The sequence below is a fragment of the Panthera uncia genome, chromosome A2 (genome assembly GCF_023721935.1).
Source record: "Panthera uncia isolate 11264 chromosome A2, Puncia_PCG_1.0, whole genome shotgun sequence".
Classification (NCBI taxonomy): domain Eukaryota; kingdom Metazoa; phylum Chordata; class Mammalia; order Carnivora; family Felidae; genus Panthera; species Panthera uncia.
The window spans coordinates 143,166,955-143,185,106 of NC_064816.1; the positions used below are offsets into that span (position 1 = coordinate 143,166,955).

An 18,152-nucleotide genomic window follows, 5' to 3' on the forward strand; every position below is an offset into this window, starting at 1 on the left:
CAGAGTCGTGAGTCTGAGCCCCACATTGGGCACGGAGCTTACCTAAAAACAAGAATAAGGCTGCAGGTCTATTTGGAAGGTTCAAGACAACTGATAGGAAAAGTGGAAGACTTGATTCAGATGACAACTTTCCTAAAGTAATTCAACTTGGGGGGGAGGGGAGTGGGGAGGAGGGGTGTGGTTCTTCCAGCAATACTGAGGCTAGAAATACCTGGAGAGAGACAGAGAGAGAGAGAGAGAGAGAGAGAGAGAATACAAGAAATATCTATCTATGTCTAGAGAGAGAGAGACAGAGAGACAGAGAGACAGTACAGTGAAAAACCTGAGAAATGACTTGCCCCAAATGGCAAGAGCAGCAGAAGCAGAGTAAGAGCCCAAGACTCTGCCCCCAAGATAATGCCCTCGGCACTCTCATAATAACACCTCCCAGGAGCTGGACCTGAAAGGCCAAGTAGGGTGAGAGAAGTTTAAAGAGACAGAAGAAGCTAGAGAGGAAACACATATGGAAAAGACAGAGGGGGGCAAACAGAGAAATGGATGAGAAGGGGATGAAGCCCCAAGTAGGGGCTCAGTGACAGAATGGATTATGAACTCATTCATTCAAAGTATTGGCTTTTTGGGGCGCCTGGGTGGCTTAGTCAGTTGAGCGTCCGACTCTTGGTTTTGGCTCAGGTCATGATCCCAGGGTTGTGGGATTGAGCCCCACGTCAGGCTACATGCTGAGGACAGAGCCTGCTTGAGATTCTCTCTCTCTCTCTCTCTCTCTCTCTCTCTCCCTCTGCCCCTCTCCCCAACTCACACACTCTCTCTCTAAAAGAAAAGTGTTAGCTTTTCAAGAATATTAACTCAAAACAAACTCCTGGTTTTCAGTTCACTTGGTCTGAATCACAGTAAGTTACTGCTACCCTTTCAATTGTTCTTCACCTGCTCTAATTCTTAAATCTTGAAAGGGTCAGCTCCAACAGCTCACCGAAATGGGGAAAAGAGAATTACCCTGTGAGTTTCTGGCAAAAGCAATTATATACGTGGGTTAAAAGACATCAAGCTAAGAACCACAGGTTCCCAGCTCCTAAGCCAGAGAAACTAAAGCCATCTGGCTGCTTGCTCAGTTCTAAGCAGAATACAACTCAGAGCTGCTACAGAGTCTCATTGGTTGACCAGCAGGCCACAAGCATCTGGCTTTTAGCAGCCCACATTTGCTATTAATGACAATTAGCCAATAATTTTTTTAGCTATCACATGTTGGCAAGTTTTCTGTAATAAATTACCAACTCTTCAAAGAGAGGACTTTGTACTGGTCTGACCCAGCTGTCTTCTAGAAGACATTTGCTACTGTGACCAACTTTTAGGATACTCTATTCTTCCTGATTTTGAGAGTTCTTCTACTGTGGTTCAAGGTGCACTCTACCTCACGGAGAAACTGATTGGAGCAGGTCACTCCCATGATGCTCATAAATCACAACATTCTTCCCAGGCACCTGTCCTAAAGTCAACAGTGACCTGAACAGAGCTGTAATGCAGTCAGCAGGGAGCTCTCCAAAGGTACAGAAAAGGCATCATCTCTTTTATTTCCCCCAAAGTGGTATCTTTCCCCCTTGTACTGTCATGTTTATCAGAATAATAAATTAATAATCTGACAAACCACCCTCCCGTTCTCATTGTATTTAACCAGCTTGAAATGCTGGATTCTTCAGTGCTGCATTTCTCTGCCAGCGACAATACTGGCAGCCTGGGATGTGCCAAGTTCTTGGCTCTCAATTGCAAAACAAAACAGTATAGGAGGGAGTTTGTGAGTTAGCTGATTTGCAAACACGACAGCAAGTCACTGCATAAACACTTGTTTTTGTGTACCTATCTTTTTCCCAGGCAGTTACCTGGATCCCATCCTGACAGCGGCCAAATGTGCCGCTCAAGTTACCCATGCTTCCTCCATTCACGCTTAAGTGAGTTCAACTTATTTTGCATCATTAAGAAAGCAAAAAAAAAAAATAAAAAACAAAACAAAGATAAACAAACAAACAAAGCCCCCAAACCTTCATTAAACAGTAATCACAGAGCCTCTCAGTGATTATGGTAGGAGAGTCACCAACGTCACTCAGAATCAACATCAGGTCCACAGTGTGTGTCCATAAGGGTACACGAAGATGCCATTCAAAGGGAGCCAACTCGGGAATTAAGAGGAACGAAGACGCCACACTTACATATATGGGGGTTGGTTGAAATTTCCCAACACGAGTTCATCCTGACTGCCTCTAAGTAAAAGGCAATCTGGGAATGTGGATAATCTTTCCACGCTCCCAACTCCAAATACCGGTTTACTGAGTAATCACACAAACCAACAACAACATATACTGGGCCGGACTGAATGTATGTGGCAAGCATTCGGACTGTTCACCAGAAGCCTACAAGGCAGGTTCTTCAATTTCCCATCTGCTTCCAGTTGAAGAATCAGAGGATCCGTACACTTATGTGACTTGTTAGTCCCAAGGTCGTAAGAAGCAGAGCCACCATCCGAATACAGATGCTCCTTATTCCAGAGCCTGTATTCTTACTCACTTTGCTACATTCGCTTTCTGTATCAAAATAAAAACGGAATAAAACTTCTACATGACAAAAGATACTTAGGTGACCCCACGGAGCACTGGCAAGTTTCTTTTCCACGTGTATCCCGCAAGGACCTTTCCATTAGAATGCTTCTGTGTGAACACTAGCTTCCAATTTACCAAAATCCACGATGGAAGCACCAATCCTCTGGTAGAAAAAGGAGTTATAATCAAGAAGTTTCAATGAAACTGGAAAGAGGAAAAACTGCAAGGTTGTTTTTTGGGGTTTTTTGTTTGTTTGTTTGTTTTAACATTTTCATAGTACTGCAGGGTCAGACATTAGTAACCGAGCTTATCTAATCTAGTTCTTGCCCCAGGCGGGGTGACTTAAGTCATCCCATAGACAGGAAGGTTCATGCAATTTGTAAAGATCTCACTGAATCCTACCTAGCTGAGAGGCAAGTTAGAAGAATCTCTTGACTGTCTGAGGCAAAGTGCTTTGGAGCTTTTTAGAGGAAAGGTACAGCACAAATGCAAATTAATAACAATATAAATCAACTCAATTCCCTTATGCATAAGCATCTAACCCAACGAAAGGAATACGCGAGGCCCCAGGCTACAATGCCAGTCTTCGTCGGAAAATATATTTATTATTGATAGTGAGTGAAGTAAAGATGTCAGTATTCATGATCGAGAAGAGGTTGTATAAGCCAAGGTTGCCTTTATGAGGATAAAAAATGCCTTATTTCACTTGTAATCATAAACATCATTCCAGTAAAAGAGGTACATTTTTCTCTCCTTTTTGTCTTACTTACATGATCACTATAATAAGTTAAAATGAAGTAGCTCTTATATAGTAAGGGGAGAAAGGAACAAGAGAAAAACAACGTGCCACAGCCTAGACAATTCTACCCAGCACCGCTGGGCGGAGAGGGAGGTTTGGTGCCCCTCCCACCTCCCCACTCTAATTACCTTTGTCCCCCCTTCCGCCCCCCCACCATCCCAGACCCCAGCTTTGTTTGGTGAACGTTCACCAAACCATGGAGCCTGGCAAGAATAGAAAGTTAAAAAGGTGGAGGGGGTGCCTTTCTCTTTTAATGGTCATAAATGGGTTGACTAACACTGCAGTGTCCTTGCTGGCAGATACCTGATCTAGGCCTCGGCTTTTCACACTGCAGCTACTCAAACTGGGATGTGCTTCGGCTGAATCTGCTCTCTGGTGCTTCTCTTTAATCGTCTTCTCTTTAAATGGGTTACTTTCTCACTAGGAAAAAAAAAAAATGTTCCGCCTCTGGAATTAACGTTGAGGAGTTTTGCTTGTTCTAAAAGTTGAGTTTATCCTCCCTTCTCAAGCATGCTCTGCAAGAGAAAGAGAAAACATGGGTTTTAGCAGGAGGGACCGAAAAATGGCAGTAACTATTTAGTACTATTTGTATCACTTTTCAAAGATCTACTCAAAAACACAAAAAACAAGGTGTATGCTCCATGGTCTCAAAATATTATTACCTTTAAAGAACACCACCGCTTAATCATGTATAATCTCCAAATGACCCCACCCCCACCCCCATACCAAGCTGAACCTTAAGAGTGAGCATGGTCTGGACTGCAGGGTTGGGGGTTGGGAGTGCCGGACATGTGTGTTCTCTCACTACTAGGGACATCTGGAAATGTGGTGGGAGTATATCTGGTGGCCACAGGGACTGGGGTGGAGTGGGGGTTAAACCCCAAAGGTTCTGAGAGGGTAAGAATCTCTCCCAGAAATCTCTGTTCACTCCAGGCAGAATGCAGATGTTCATGAGTTCATAATGCTGGGTGGAGCTACGGAGATAAGTATCTATTCCCAACTTGCAAAAATGGCCCCTCTATTCTATTTATTTATTTTTGTGAATGGGGGTAGGGGGTGGTAAATGGGAAGAATTCTCAAGTATCAGATTAAAACTCTCTAACTAGCCAGGACAGAAGATATATACTCTCTCCATTCTTAGGAAGCTTTAAAAGACAAAAGTGATGCTTTCCCATTTAGTTTTGAAATTACTTAGGAAGAGGCTAGGTTGCCTCTAGCTCATCTGTTCCCACTTTCTTCCCTAGATCCCCCATGCTTCCAGCCATTTACTCACTCAGCTCTTAACTGAGTTCCCACTAGGTAATCACTAGACTGAGTGAGGTGTTACAGGGAAACCAATAGACACGCCCATGGAAAATTAAGGTGTAATATAATGTAATAATTGGCTATTTTTAAAAACATACTTGCTAAATACATGCTAAAAGTTGATTTTATTGAATAAGTAATACATACACACAGTATAAAATTCAAGATTCAAGTATTTATTCAAGATAAAAGAATACAGAGAAAAAATAATTTTTGCCTCCCTCCTGTTTCCCAGTTTCTTGGGTATCCTTCCAGAGAAGGTAACAGTTTAAAAGAGGAGCGAGTGGTTCTGCCTCATTCAGAGGAAGAGATCTCTCTAGAGCTGGAGTGGTCAGAGGAGGCTTCTAAGAGACCTTTCAGACCATCTTTCAGAGTCTTTCAGAAGCTAGACAGAAGGTCCAGGAGTAGGTTGAGGAGGGGTGAGGGCAGGAAGCAGCGGCAACAATTCGGAGGTAGGAGAAAGCCCAGTATGTGTGGGGGGCAGAGGAGAGAGATGAGCAGAGCTAGAGGAAAAGCCTGGCAAAGATACTTCCTATTGGTCTCTGGGAAAAAACCTGAGAATCTAACATGTCTTTAAATAGGAAAATGCCATTTAGGAAGGTTCCCCTGATGTCCATGGCCTAATGGATCCAAGAGATAAGAGTCTGGAGTGAAGAAGACCAGGGTGGAGGCAGATTAGGAATCAAGCAAGGGTGGGGATGAGAAATGGAGAGAACCATAAAAAGACAGGGGAAGGAAAAGAGAGGTGGTGATACCAAAGGTATGGTGATCCTCAGTGACAGGGACAATGGTAGTGCCACCAACAGAAAGAGAAAACAGTAGGAGGAGCCAGTTTGGGAATGAGGAAGGTGACTTAAATTTGGGGTTTGTAAAAAATCCCAGATGGAAATGTCTAGAAGGAAGTTGCGAACTTGAAAAGAGATGTCAACAGTCTTTAGAGATAAAGATTTAAGGCCAAAGATGAAGAATGACGACTGACATAGAAGAGCAGAACAGAAAGAGTGGGAGGACAAATAAGAGAGCATGTTGGGTCACAAAAGCACAGGATGGATAGATTATCCTAAGGATTATCCTAACTCATCCTGGATTACACGTTTCTAAGGCTATGTCCACAGAGCACAAAAGAACAGATATGAAAGCAGGCAAACGAGTTGAGAGAGAACACATAGAAATGGTCATAAAGATGATACATTCAAGGAGGAAGTAAATTAGAAAAGCCAGATGCATCTAGAGAAAACAGAAAAGACAACACAGATAAAGCAGAGGATTGCTCAGCAGAGCTGTCTTGAAAACAAGCACTGAAACATGAGTTCTCTCTTAAACCCAGCATTCACATAAGCTCTGCATCTGCTGGAAAAATTAAAAGTTGAGCACCTACGATGTAAGAGTCAGACCGGACAATGTCCCAGTAGCACAGCATCTCATTTATCCCCACCCACTTGTGGCTTGATCTGTATGAGACAACAACCACATGTCCAACTACTTGGACAGGAAACCATGGATTCCAGATATATAGATGACCTCACCACAACATCACACGTTAACATAAAATAGAAGTCAGTATGAAGCAGATTTATACCGAGCCCATCTAAAGGCATTTAATTACCGAAGAAAATGATCACTTTACGAGTGATGCCATTTTGCATTTTGGAGTTAATACACTCACTACTTCCTTCCACATACCGAAGGGAACTTTAAGCAATTATCTTCCTGGTCAAGATTACATGGCTGTGCCTCATACTACAGTTTAGGTCTTATGGTTACGATCACTATATGACAACGTGTTACTCTTTTCAAATGTTGCAAAATAATCCGTACTGACCACAATGTAATTAAAGCAATAGCTAAAGAGTTCTTCCAGAGTCTAGGGAATCTTACTATTCTTCCTCCAACGCCATCCAAATACATAAGGGTAATTTTTTAGCCAGATTATGTAAGAATTCCAGACTCTCTTAAAATTGTTTAAAAATATGTATTTTTTAATTTTTACTTATATTTGAGAGAGAGACACACAGTGTGAGCAGGGGAGGAGCAGAGAGAGAGAGAGACACAGAATCCGAAGCAGGTTCCAGGCTCCGAGCTATCAGCACAGAGCCTGACGCAGGGCTTGAATTCATGAACCGCGAGATCATGAACTGAGCTGAAGCTGGATGCTCAACTAACTGAACCACCCAGGCGCCCCTGGACTCTCTTAAATTTAAGAGAGACAAGCGAGGCCATGGCTGGTTTGAGGATCAGTGGGCCAGTCTAACAAAAAGATGAACAGGAACATTTTGGAGCAAGTACAAAACACAGAGAAATCACCACATTCACAGAATGGCCTGCTACATGTATTAAAATTCTAATTTTCAAAGATAGCACAGCAGTTCAGCTAATTCACGGGTGGCTCCTTGAAGACACAAGAACAAGAGAAGGTCTAGGGCTGGTCTACACACAGGCTGTAAACTGTGGTGGCACTCAGATGCCACCAAAGGGTGGCAGAGGTCGGTACAAAACCTCCTCACTTTGGTCAGAGACAGCAATAAATACAACGTCAAGTTGAAATTTTTTAAAAACTAGACTGACAAAACACTCTGTTATTACTGTATTGTAACTATGCAATAAAACCTGCTCAAAACCCAGGCCTGAGGACCTCTGGCTGGAGGGATCCCAAGGCCTGGAAAGGTCTGTGTCATTTAGTGTCACCTTATAGGTTCTCCCACAATCTCTGTATCGGTTCTGTAAGTAGCTGCTGTTGGGCTGAATTTCAACGCTGCATAAATTTAACACTGCATAAATTAACATAGGAAATTCCCCGAAGAATCAGGGAGAAGATTTGCAAGTTATAAAAAAAATTGCTTCCTTCATTTAAGGAACTGCTAACACTTCATCTTAATGTGGAGAAAGAAATTCCTCGCATTTGCTCATCATTCACGTATATGGGCCTGCAGAAACCCCTTTTAAAAACAGCTGGGTAAACTACCAAAAGGAGGGGACGGCTCAGGCATCAACACTGCTCTCTCCCCAAGTCTTTTCCTGATCCCAGCCACCGAGGAAGGAACAGCTGGCAGCTCGCACCATCAGACAAGAGCAGTGCCCTTGGAGACCAAAGATTGCTTGTCATTTCCATTTATTAATATGATCTTAACTGTTTTCCTCAAATATTTTTGTTACACAGTCATCTCATCAACTGTTTTCTGAATCATAGCTTTCTTGAAGGGGTTGACTATCACAGCCGTGTGTCAGCTACTGGATGTCTCAATATATTTAAGAAGAATTATGGCAACCCTGGATTGCTGAACAATACCCATGAAGAGAATAAAAATGTGTGTGTGTGTGTGTGTGTGTTTTAAAGACACCAGTCAGAGTGCTTGTCTCTTGAGCTCACCCAACATCTCGCCAAGATTTCAACAGCCCCCCTGAAGCTGGATATGGAAGCGGGAAGGGTTACAGGGGAGAACTAAAATGGGAATGTGTCTGGGTATGCCTGAGTTTTTACCAAGGAGGGACATGAAAAGTGGGAGTAAAAGAAAGAGAGTGGTGAAGACACAGTGAGGAGACTCTGAGATAGAAGCAAAAGTAATCAATAAATTCAATTTATGAGGAGCACAAAGAGAGCCTTGCCCGTGCACGGAGCACACTCCTGACCACCTGAAAATCTGATTAGCTAACTTACTGTGTTCTCACTCTCTGTCTGTCCCTGACCAGCAAGGGCTGTTCTTTATCCTCCTGCTTCATGCATGGATCTGGTTTCATTCCTTCCGTGACAAATGTTCTGTGTAATATGCAAATTAAGTTACAGGTAATTAACTGTTTACACAACTTGCTGTAATAATAGACAAAACACTAACATACTGCGGTTCTAGCTCTTGAAGGATAAGCACTAGAAAAGAAATGCCTATTAGGAAGAAGGAGTCTATTACCATGGTAATATTTCTTCTATTAAACCCAGATTAAAAAAAAAAGAAAACATCGTAAAGTGACTATTAGTCTCAGAAAGTGGTTTTGAAACCACTTTCCTATGATAGAAGGGTTCCTATGATAGAAGAGACTGGGTTAACGCACTTAAAGTTTGGAAATTAGTTTGCTTTGATGTGACTCCAAATCCAAAGGGCCGCCCCACCGAAGGACGGGAAATCTATTGTGGAACACCCACGTGTCATCCTGAATATGAGCAACCCAGCTGGGTGATTAATACATGTCATTAGGTGATGATGATAAAGAAGCCTTTAAACACAATAAAAACATGCTCCCATAGGTCTTCCCAGGGAATGAACCTTCTTGATTTATCTTTGTGCTCCCTGAAGGTGGGTGTGTGTGGACATCAGAAGAACTGCATCAGGCGAGGGGCCCCTGCTGTGGGTCAGGAGAGAGCAGGGTGACTGAAGCAGCAGGGCCGAGAGAGGATCTAGCTACAACCGCGAGGTGGTCAGGGGACCGTGTTGCCTTGGTTCAGTGCCTCTTTCCTCCCTCCTGCCAGCTCCTCACCCAGAGCTACCTACAGTTTCAAAGGAGAAAACAGGAGGGGAGAAAATAACTTCATTTTAAGAGGCTCCTGCCCTCTGTCCAAGACCTCTTCCAATATGTTCCTGAGGCTGAACCAGGAACCAGTTCCCAGGGTTGGTCTGATTAGAGCTCTGCCACATGGCTCGGACCCGACAGGCAGTGATGGGAAGTGGCAGCCCCTCAACTCTCAAGAGGGAAAACAAAGACTTATTCTTATTAGCAGGACCTCTGAAGGTCGAAGGCCTCGAATGCAGTTTAGGCCAATGTGCTCTAGAGCTATGTTTGCCAAACTGTGGTGCACAGAGTTACTTGGGGAATTTGTTCAAACTTCAGATGTCCAGGTCCAACCTCAGACCTTCTGAACCATAATCTCCAGGGATGGGGCCAGGCAAGTGCATTCAAATATACTCCCCAGCTGATTTTGATGTTCCCCCATGTCTGAGACCTGGTAGTATAGAAAACAGCACCCTGGGTTAGGCATCAGGAATGGGCTGTGCTGGTCTGGACTCTGCCCCATGTACAGATGATCACCGACACTCTGAGTGCAAATTTTTTCCAAGTGAAAAGATGGGATTAGGTCACATGATCACTAAGCTCTGTCCAGCTCTATTAAGTCATTTGGATGTTATTTACAGTCTGTCTGAAAACAATGATAGAATACAGCTTGCTCTAGCACTGGGTTTTTTTGAACTATGATTTCAAAAGCAACAGTAACTACTGGGTTTTCAGGCCTTCTTCACACTCCAATAACAGGGAAGTATTTGAGCCTTGGTCTAACATAAACCCACTACGGGGGGAGATAAAACATGATGTCCTTAAGAAGGCTGACACTTCCAGGGCATCTGGTGGCTCAGTCAGTTAAGCATCTGATTCTTGATTCCGGCTCAGGTCTTGATCTCATAGTTTGTGAGTTCAAGTCCTGCACTGGACTCCATGCTGTCATTGTGAAGCCTGCTTGGGATTCTCTGTCTCTCTGCTTCTCCCCTGCTCGCTCTCTCTCTCTCTCTCTCTCTCTCTCTCAAAATAAATAAACTTAAAAATTATGTAAAAAAAGGGGCGCCTGGGTGGCTCAGTCGGTTAAGCGGCCGACTTCGGCTCAGGTCGTGATCTCACGGTCCGTGAGTTCGAGCCCCGCGCCGGGCTCTGTGCTGCCAGCTCAGAACCTGGAGCCTGCTTCGTATTCTGTGTCTCCCTCTCTCTCTGCCCCTCCCCCGTTCGCACTCTGTCTCTCTCTGCCTTTCAAAATGAATAAATGTTAAAAAAAATTATGTAAAATAAAAAAAGGAAGAAAGAAAGAAAAATTATTAAAATAAGGCTGATGCTTCCTGCCATGAAAAATTCCATCATATGCACCGATCTTTAAGTTTTTTGTTTTTTTTTTTTTTTAATTTTTTTTTCCAACGTTTTTTATTTATTTTTGGGACAGAGAGAGACAGAGCATGAACGGGGGAGGGGCAGAGAGAGAGGGAGACACAGAATCGGAAACAGGCTCCAGGCTCCGAGCCATCAGCCCACAGCCTGACGCGGGGCTCGAACTCACGGACCGCGAGATCGTGACCTGGCTGAAGTCGGACGCTTAACCGACTGCGCCACCCAGGCGCCCCTTTAAGTTTTTAATTTTGGAGGCTAACCATGGATTGGAGGCGTCATTTGTATTTTAGAAATGAAGAACTGGGTGCATTAGCATTGGGCTTAAGTAACTTCATATTAAGACCCAGCCTCATTTATCAGGGTCTTGACCTCATGCTCCCCCCCTACAGCTGGGTGGCTCTCTGACGTCTCCAATGATGCCAGCAGGAAGCACTGGCTTAAGGTGGGGGTCGCCTCACTTACAAGATGTCCTCATTTTGATCCTTCCTTCAACTAAGTTGCTTACTTGGCTATTGACCCACTGCCCACTTATTGATTTACACTTCTGCTATGGTTTACCCTCTGACTGGCCTCCATCATCTGACTCCAGGCTCCACACTGACCTCTGTCCCTTGGCATCTCCTGGGTCCAGCCCTTGCTTTTAGTCCCCGTCTTTCCTCAGCTCTTCTGACCTGGCTTCCTGGCTCTGTCTCCACACTCCCTTTACCACCCATGATCCGTGGTGGACAAGGTTAAAGCCATTGCACAGGGGAGCCTAGGCCGGCTAGAGGGAGAGAGCCTGCATTTTCTAATGGAGTTTATTATCTGGAAGGCTACATTCTGCCAGGCAGTGCTGAGATAGCTGTTTTTCAGTACACTGCCTTAGAGAAACTGTTTTTACCCCCTCCTAGTTCATTCTGCCACCCTGGCTTCCCTGGGGCTGTCAGGAGTATGAGCTTCAAGGAAAGGGTATATGGCTGTGGGAGGCCAGGCAACAGGCAGGCAATGAGAAGGGCAGCTGCTCTTCTGGAGTGAAAGTTTAAGGCTGACAAAAAAATCTAAGAGGCAGAGGCACAAGTGCTGGAGGTCCCCAAAGCAGCGGTGCTGCCTAGACCGAACAACAGGTCTCTTGACTGAAAGGTGCTCATAAACGTGTGCTCCTGGGCACGTGGCCTCTTGTTCTCATGCAGGGAAGGAGAATCAGTGCCAAGTATCACAGCTAGAAGGTCCTCATGGGTCACCTGGTTCAAACCCACAATTTACCAAAGAAGAAACTGAAACCCAGGTCATCATGACTAGATTAGCTACTTAGCTACTAGATTAGCTAGTCTTTCCCATAAACCCTGCCTTCCAGTGAATACAGAATGTTCACCCAGAGGCCAGCCAGCTTCTGTACCATTCTGTCAGCAGCAGGGGTGGGAAAACACTTGGAATGCTCTGACTTGCCCCTTAAGAATGCTATCCCCCAAGCAGCCAGATGTTGCAAGAAAACAGCAAGGTGGTGGGGGATCCCAGGGAACACAGCAATGCAGATCTGAGAGGGGCCCTCTCTATACCCTTCCTCGCCTTTTGATAAAGAGAACTTGGGTACATTTTGGTCCACTAGCGGGCAAGTATCACTGGCTCCCCATCTCTCTCCCATCTTCTGTAGTCTCCTGTAAGGTAGGTGAACCAAGATTGAATAGGATTCAGGTTTTAATGGTAAGATCAGGTCATACAATCTTGGAGAGTTTATAGAAAGCTCTGAAGCTAAGCAGGTATGAGAAATAAAAGATACAATAGTCTATCAATCAATGTCCTCCTACATTTTTAAAAGATATACCTCATATAGCTGGCCCGTAGCTTTTAAGTCTTAGAAATAATAATTATAGCAATTTATTATCTCTCTACCCTTATGAAGAACATGTAACTTAATATACTGGAAATAAGAATCTAAATGTCTCGTATGAACCCATGAGGAATTGTTTAAGAATAGCTGAAGAAAGACTGATGTGAATAAGTGGCTGGAGAAAGGAAAAGTAAGGCCAAGGAATATCCGGAAATTTTCCAATCAGTAAAATCTATTAGTCTATAGAACAATGTGTCAAGGGAACCAGTGAAAGCCCAACCTTATGAGTCATTTAAAAATGAAGTGGATTTGGCTATTGGAATTATTCCAAGGGGAAAAGTCTTGCACTGCGCCGGAAATGGACAGCACAACCTAATGGGTTGCTGTCATGTTGACCATTTTCCACATTAGCACGCCTAGCCTGTTCTTTGGATTTAACAAGGGAACATAAGAAGGGGAGGTAACGAGTCAGGATCTGCTACAATTGACACTTAAGACCCTATACTGCCGAAGCCCCTTCTACCAATGGGCAGAGTCGGGGTCACAAAGTTAGACTAATTTCACATTGAGAGAAAGGGGAAGGTAGTATTAGAGGAAAAGTGCTCATGAAATACTGATTATTAATGCCCTGTGGCCATTTGAGCATGCTCTAAAGATAGGGCGGTGCTGAGCTATACCTTTGCTCATGGCCTTTATAATCCCACCTTATTTGTTACCTTAGTCTCTATTACTAGTTAATTTGTTATTCCTGTTTTTTCTCTTCCCTTCGTGATTATCGTTCACATTTTCTCTCACTGCCTTATTTCTGTATTAGTGGATAATGGAGGTCCTTTCTCACACCCAACTCAAAAACCAAACGCCATTTTAAATTTTTTTGTTTTTATGGCAAGGCATATCTTGGTCTAGTTGTTACATTTATGGTCACAACTTCCCTGGGTTTTGGTTCTTTCAACTGTAAAACAGTGAAAATAAAAGCATCTCTATTTACATCTCCGGTTGTCATAAAAAGAAGTAAGAGCATAGATGTGAAATCACCCTGAAACCTAAAGTCCTACAGAAATACAAGGTACCATTGCTTCTTGTTTCTTGCCCATTACAGTGTTGCCCAACTTAGGATAAAAATGTCATGTGAACAGCTATCTTTTTATTAGATTTTTATTTTTCATTATTATTACCTGCTATATACTCCCTAATATTTGAATACAAGAGCTGTGAAAACAACACGTACCTCAAAACACACCTGCTGAAAAGGATATTAAATTATATTGCAGATTGGGGGAGGGGGGGTCTCTTGGAATCACTAGTAATAATTTGGTGCTTTGAGATGATCTGTTCAGTGGTTTCAACGTGCAATAATACAACTGAGGAAAGGAAAAAATAAGATTTACTGGATACTTCATATAAACCTAATCCTCACAACACTGGGGATAACATCACCCCAGTTCGCAGATGAGAAGAATCAATGCCCAAGGTCACAGGGTTAGTAAAAGACAAAGCTTGTATACACACCCAGATCTGCCCGGTGTGAACTCCCTACTGTACTGTGTGGCATATGTGACGTTTTCACAAAGTGTTTTATTCTATAAATATATGCCATTGACGGCATGGGGCCAGGTGCAGACGGGCATGATGGGGTGGCAACTGCATACACCCTTTCAGTCGCCACTTCAGTAATGTTACAAATCACACTGCGCACACAGGCATGCTTGCTGAATGCCGGGGTAGAGACATACACTTTGTCACAGCCATTCTTTGCACTGACCGCCACCCCCACCTCGATATGGCACTAATATCAAGTTAGAAAAATCCATGAGTCAAGCCTGCAGGTCCCAGGTGCTTCAGTTAGTATTAGTAGTGAAGGTTGGGGCTTGTTAAGAGCATATCAGGAAGCTGTTTTTGACAAATGAAATGTACTAACATAACATTAGCGACGTTGCTTCTACCAAAGACCTTTAAAGAAAAGAATCGCTGGCAATGCTACTAGGAGCCACACAGGTGGTGCTTCAAGCAAGAAACAGCAAAAGCCTCAAGCCACTAGGCTTTTAAAGAAAACGGAGGCTTTTAATAAGTCTTGACTGTATTTTCTTCCACTAGTGTTGATGTTATTTTCTAGCTACCCAGATAATACTAACCCTCCCGTAAATATCAGATATTTATAGTGTTAGAAATATACAGTAAGTGGCATTATTATAACTACAGCAAATTAGACTGGAGAAAGGCATGCTGTGTAACTCAAACACTAGATTTAGTTGGGTCAGAAGGTCAACTCTAGGGAGTTTGTCAGCACAAAGAATCAAGGTTTCCAACAATTTCTATCTGTCAGAACAACCTATATCCAACTATTATACCAGAAATGATGGGCAATTATGTGACCTGCCAGAAATGATCATTTGCTTCAGTGTTTATCATTAGCTCTGTAAAGCACATGAATTAGAGAAAACACATGTCCTGTGGACATCGTATTATTCTGGAATGAGGGCTCAAGAGAAGAGAATGACTGCAGGAACATAAAAGAGATGGAAAGTGTTGCCTAAATCCTATCTCTGGCCTCCCTTTCCCTGCTCAATCCAGCGGGCTCTACCAATTGGCAGAAGATTGAACAGGGCTTGAAAGATGGCTTTCTGTTTTTAGGTTTTTTTGTCGATCCTTCATGTTTCGTGTTTCTCTGCATGAGTACTTGCTGCTTACAGACCCTTTAACTTGTATCTTTCCTCTTTGTTGTCTTTGAGTAGTGGCCCAGAAATATGGGGCAATGACCTTGTGGACACAATTACCATACAGTGGACGACAAAAGTTCAAAGCAACTGGAGAAAGTATTATTTTAGTAAGAATCTTTTTCTTTCCTGCAAATAAATGAGTTAAATATAAGGAGAATATTGACTCTTCCCACAACCACCTGGATGGAGGTTAATTAGCACCTAATGGACGTGTTAGAGCAAATCTTGATGATGAGGACTAGTTTGGTTTATAAAGCTTTTCCACACACATTAGCCCACTCAGTCCTTACCACTGCCCCACGATGCTGGGCTTGCTTCCTTCTGGTGCCCCAGTTAGCTTGGCCTGCACACCCACCTGTTTGGCCTGATTGACACAGCGCATGTACTGGTTGGCCAGATCAGAGCAGCTGAGGGTCTGCTGGGTGTTCTGGCGGTAACACTGAAGAATTTTGGCTTGCAGATCAGCACAGACAGGATGAAACTCATACCGCCTGAAAACAAAAACAGGAACCCGTGAGACAAATGCTCTTCAATCAGAATAAAGATCAAGGCTAAAGAGTGGATAAAACATTCAATAAGATGTAAATGTTGCAAATGTAGAAGCGAAGTTTGAGAAGTAATTTTCTTCAACCCTTAAAAAAAGATACCAAAATAGTTCCCATGATAAAAATACATGTAACGTAAATGACTTCTATGAAATGAGCTGCAGTAATTGGTACCACCACGAGCCTCTCTGGACGTTGTAACAATCCCACCCAAACCCACACCTAAACCAGGTGAATGGCACCGATACTCTTCAGCCCAGTCGGCTGAATCAGAAACCTGAGAGCCCTAACTTCTCTCTTCCATGCCCATATCTAGTCAGTCTCACAGTTCGAGACCCAGCAGTCTAGTCCTCTTTCTCTGTACTCACTGTCATCACATTAATTTGTAATCACTCATATCCTGGATTCAAGCTAGTCTGTCTCTTAGCTTTTGCCCCTCTACTACTGCCTTCCAGAAGGTTCTTTCTAATATATAAATCTGAGACCATATTTCTCCCGCCTGCTTTCTGAATAAAATGCAAGGTCAACAGGCAAGTCCTTCTGGGTCAGGTTTCTGCCTGCCGTTTAGCCTTCAATCCTCAGACTGCCGCAGCCTGACCAAGCCACTTTCAGGGTTTGATCCAGACACGCCCCTTCATGTCTTTGCTCATGCTGCTCTTGATTTTGGACATGCTCTGTTCCCAAAGTCCCACCCATCCCTATATATCTGGAAAACACTTACTCATCTTTCAATAGTTGAGCTAAGTATTGAAGTGTAACCTTCTCTAGACAGCTTCACTAACTCTCCATTCAGGGTGGAATCTACCACTCCCTTTTTGGTGACCCCACTGACCCCATACTGGCTGCTTCTACTGCTTCTTTCACCTTCCACTTAACACTGATGACACCGTAGCCTGGTGTAATTTACTAGCCTACATCTACTAGGAGGCAAATCCCAAGAAGTAAGGACTGTCTTATTTTCTTTGTGACCTCAGCTATTGATATGGATACCTCTTTTAGCAGTCATGCAATAAATTGCTTAGAATATAAATGGGTAGAGAAAAAAAAAACATTTTTAAATTCTGGGCTAAAATTTTACTAATTATACTTACAAATCTTTGCTTTCAGTGAATATGCAGTACTAAACACAAATGCCTCCAAAAATCTTAAAATATACACTTGAAAAACGATAACAAAATAAACCGAATGAATTATACAAATGAAAATAAAATATTCTTGTTAAGATCATAGAGGAACTTGAATTATAAGGGCTAAATACACGCAGAAAAAATACATAATATTATCACTTTTAATCTAGGAATTTATATTTTTTCAAATTAGTTTTGTTTAGTACAAAAGGCTTCCAGTCTTTCATATCAGTTCTTTTTTTGAAATTTAAATTTTTTATTTCTCTAGTAATCTTGAAATAGCATTATTTTAAATTAAATGGGTTCTAAAAAAAACCCCTACAGAATAGAGGGGGAATATTTTTCATCAATAAGGAAACCCCTGGGTGACGATTTGTCTCATTACTTTTATCCAAGACACTAAGCTAACACAGATTTTGCTAGAACAGAAAACTGACATGCAAACCACGTTACTGGTCCCTGAGGGAATTTACTTCTTACTACCTTCTAAAGAAAGTAGACACACAGGAAAAAAATAATCCCACAAATTTTACATAACATTGCTTTTACTTTTTCATTCATTACCGTCCTGCTCTGCCAAATACCTAAGAACAGAATTTAAATCCAATCCCTGGAGTTTCCATTCTCTTTAAGATTTCAAAGTTCCCATGTCTATGAGAATTTTTTTTGGACGTGGATTTCCCTAATCCCCTACCATGAACATCAGCATCTAAAAAGATGTGCTCTGAAGAGTAGAAGATACCATGAACTGACTGATTATAGCAAGACACATCTGGATAAATATTGAATAAAATATAATCAAGCACTAGGTCAGCTGAACCTAGCAAATATATGACGAATGCCTATAACAGTTCAAGGGAAAACAGGCTTATAGTCTGTCTTAGTGTTGAGGACCATCATTCTTCTAATCTATCTTAGATTTAAAAGCAGGGGAAGCAGGATAGGGAAAGAAGCCTAGAACAATCCTAATCATATATTCAGCTCTTCCTTATTAACATACAGGAAAAGATTGTAAAGAATGAGCTTCCACATACTGCACATCATAAAGAAGACAGTGTGTGGTTTTTTTTTTCTTTTAAAAAACTATTGGCGATGGAATAATTCATTCAATACTATGAACTCCTTAGAAAGAGGTAATTTAAGTTGTATATAAACGTTTACTGAACTGAGCTATTAGTCATGCAAGTTAATGTCCATGAGTTATTTATGATTTGAAATGTGTCAAAACATACTTTTATCACCACAAATCAATACTGTTCATTTCCAGGGCCTGTGATTTCCTGTCTGGGAGTCCAGTAGGCCTGTGTGGATGTGTGCGCGTGCACATGCATGCGTGTATACAAATACACACACACACACACACACACACACACACACACACACACACACCCTTCTGAAATCCTTTTTG

General features: G+C 42.5%; 1 protein-coding gene across 2 annotated transcripts in view; it reads right to left on the reverse strand.

The window, feature by feature from the left end:
* Nucleotides 1–3,616: 3,616 nt before the first annotated feature.
* CHCHD3 (coiled-coil-helix-coiled-coil-helix domain containing 3) overlaps nt 3,617–18,152 on the reverse strand; it is a 287,147-nt gene continuing 272,611 nt past the window's right edge. Inside the window, exons 7-9 of one of the 2 annotated variants that reach the window (XM_049643026.1) lie at nt 15,428–15,563; nt 8,348–8,446; nt 3,617–3,902 (exon numbers count right to left, since the gene is read on the reverse strand). In XM_049643026.1, the coding sequence (XP_049498983.1) occupies nt 8,393–8,446; nt 15,428–15,563 (190 nt within the window). In that variant the 3' untranslated portion in view covers nt 3,617–3,902; nt 8,348–8,392. The remainder of the gene's footprint in view (nt 3,903–8,347; nt 8,447–15,427; nt 15,564–18,152) is intronic. The other variant, XM_049643028.1, reaches the window with a different exon arrangement.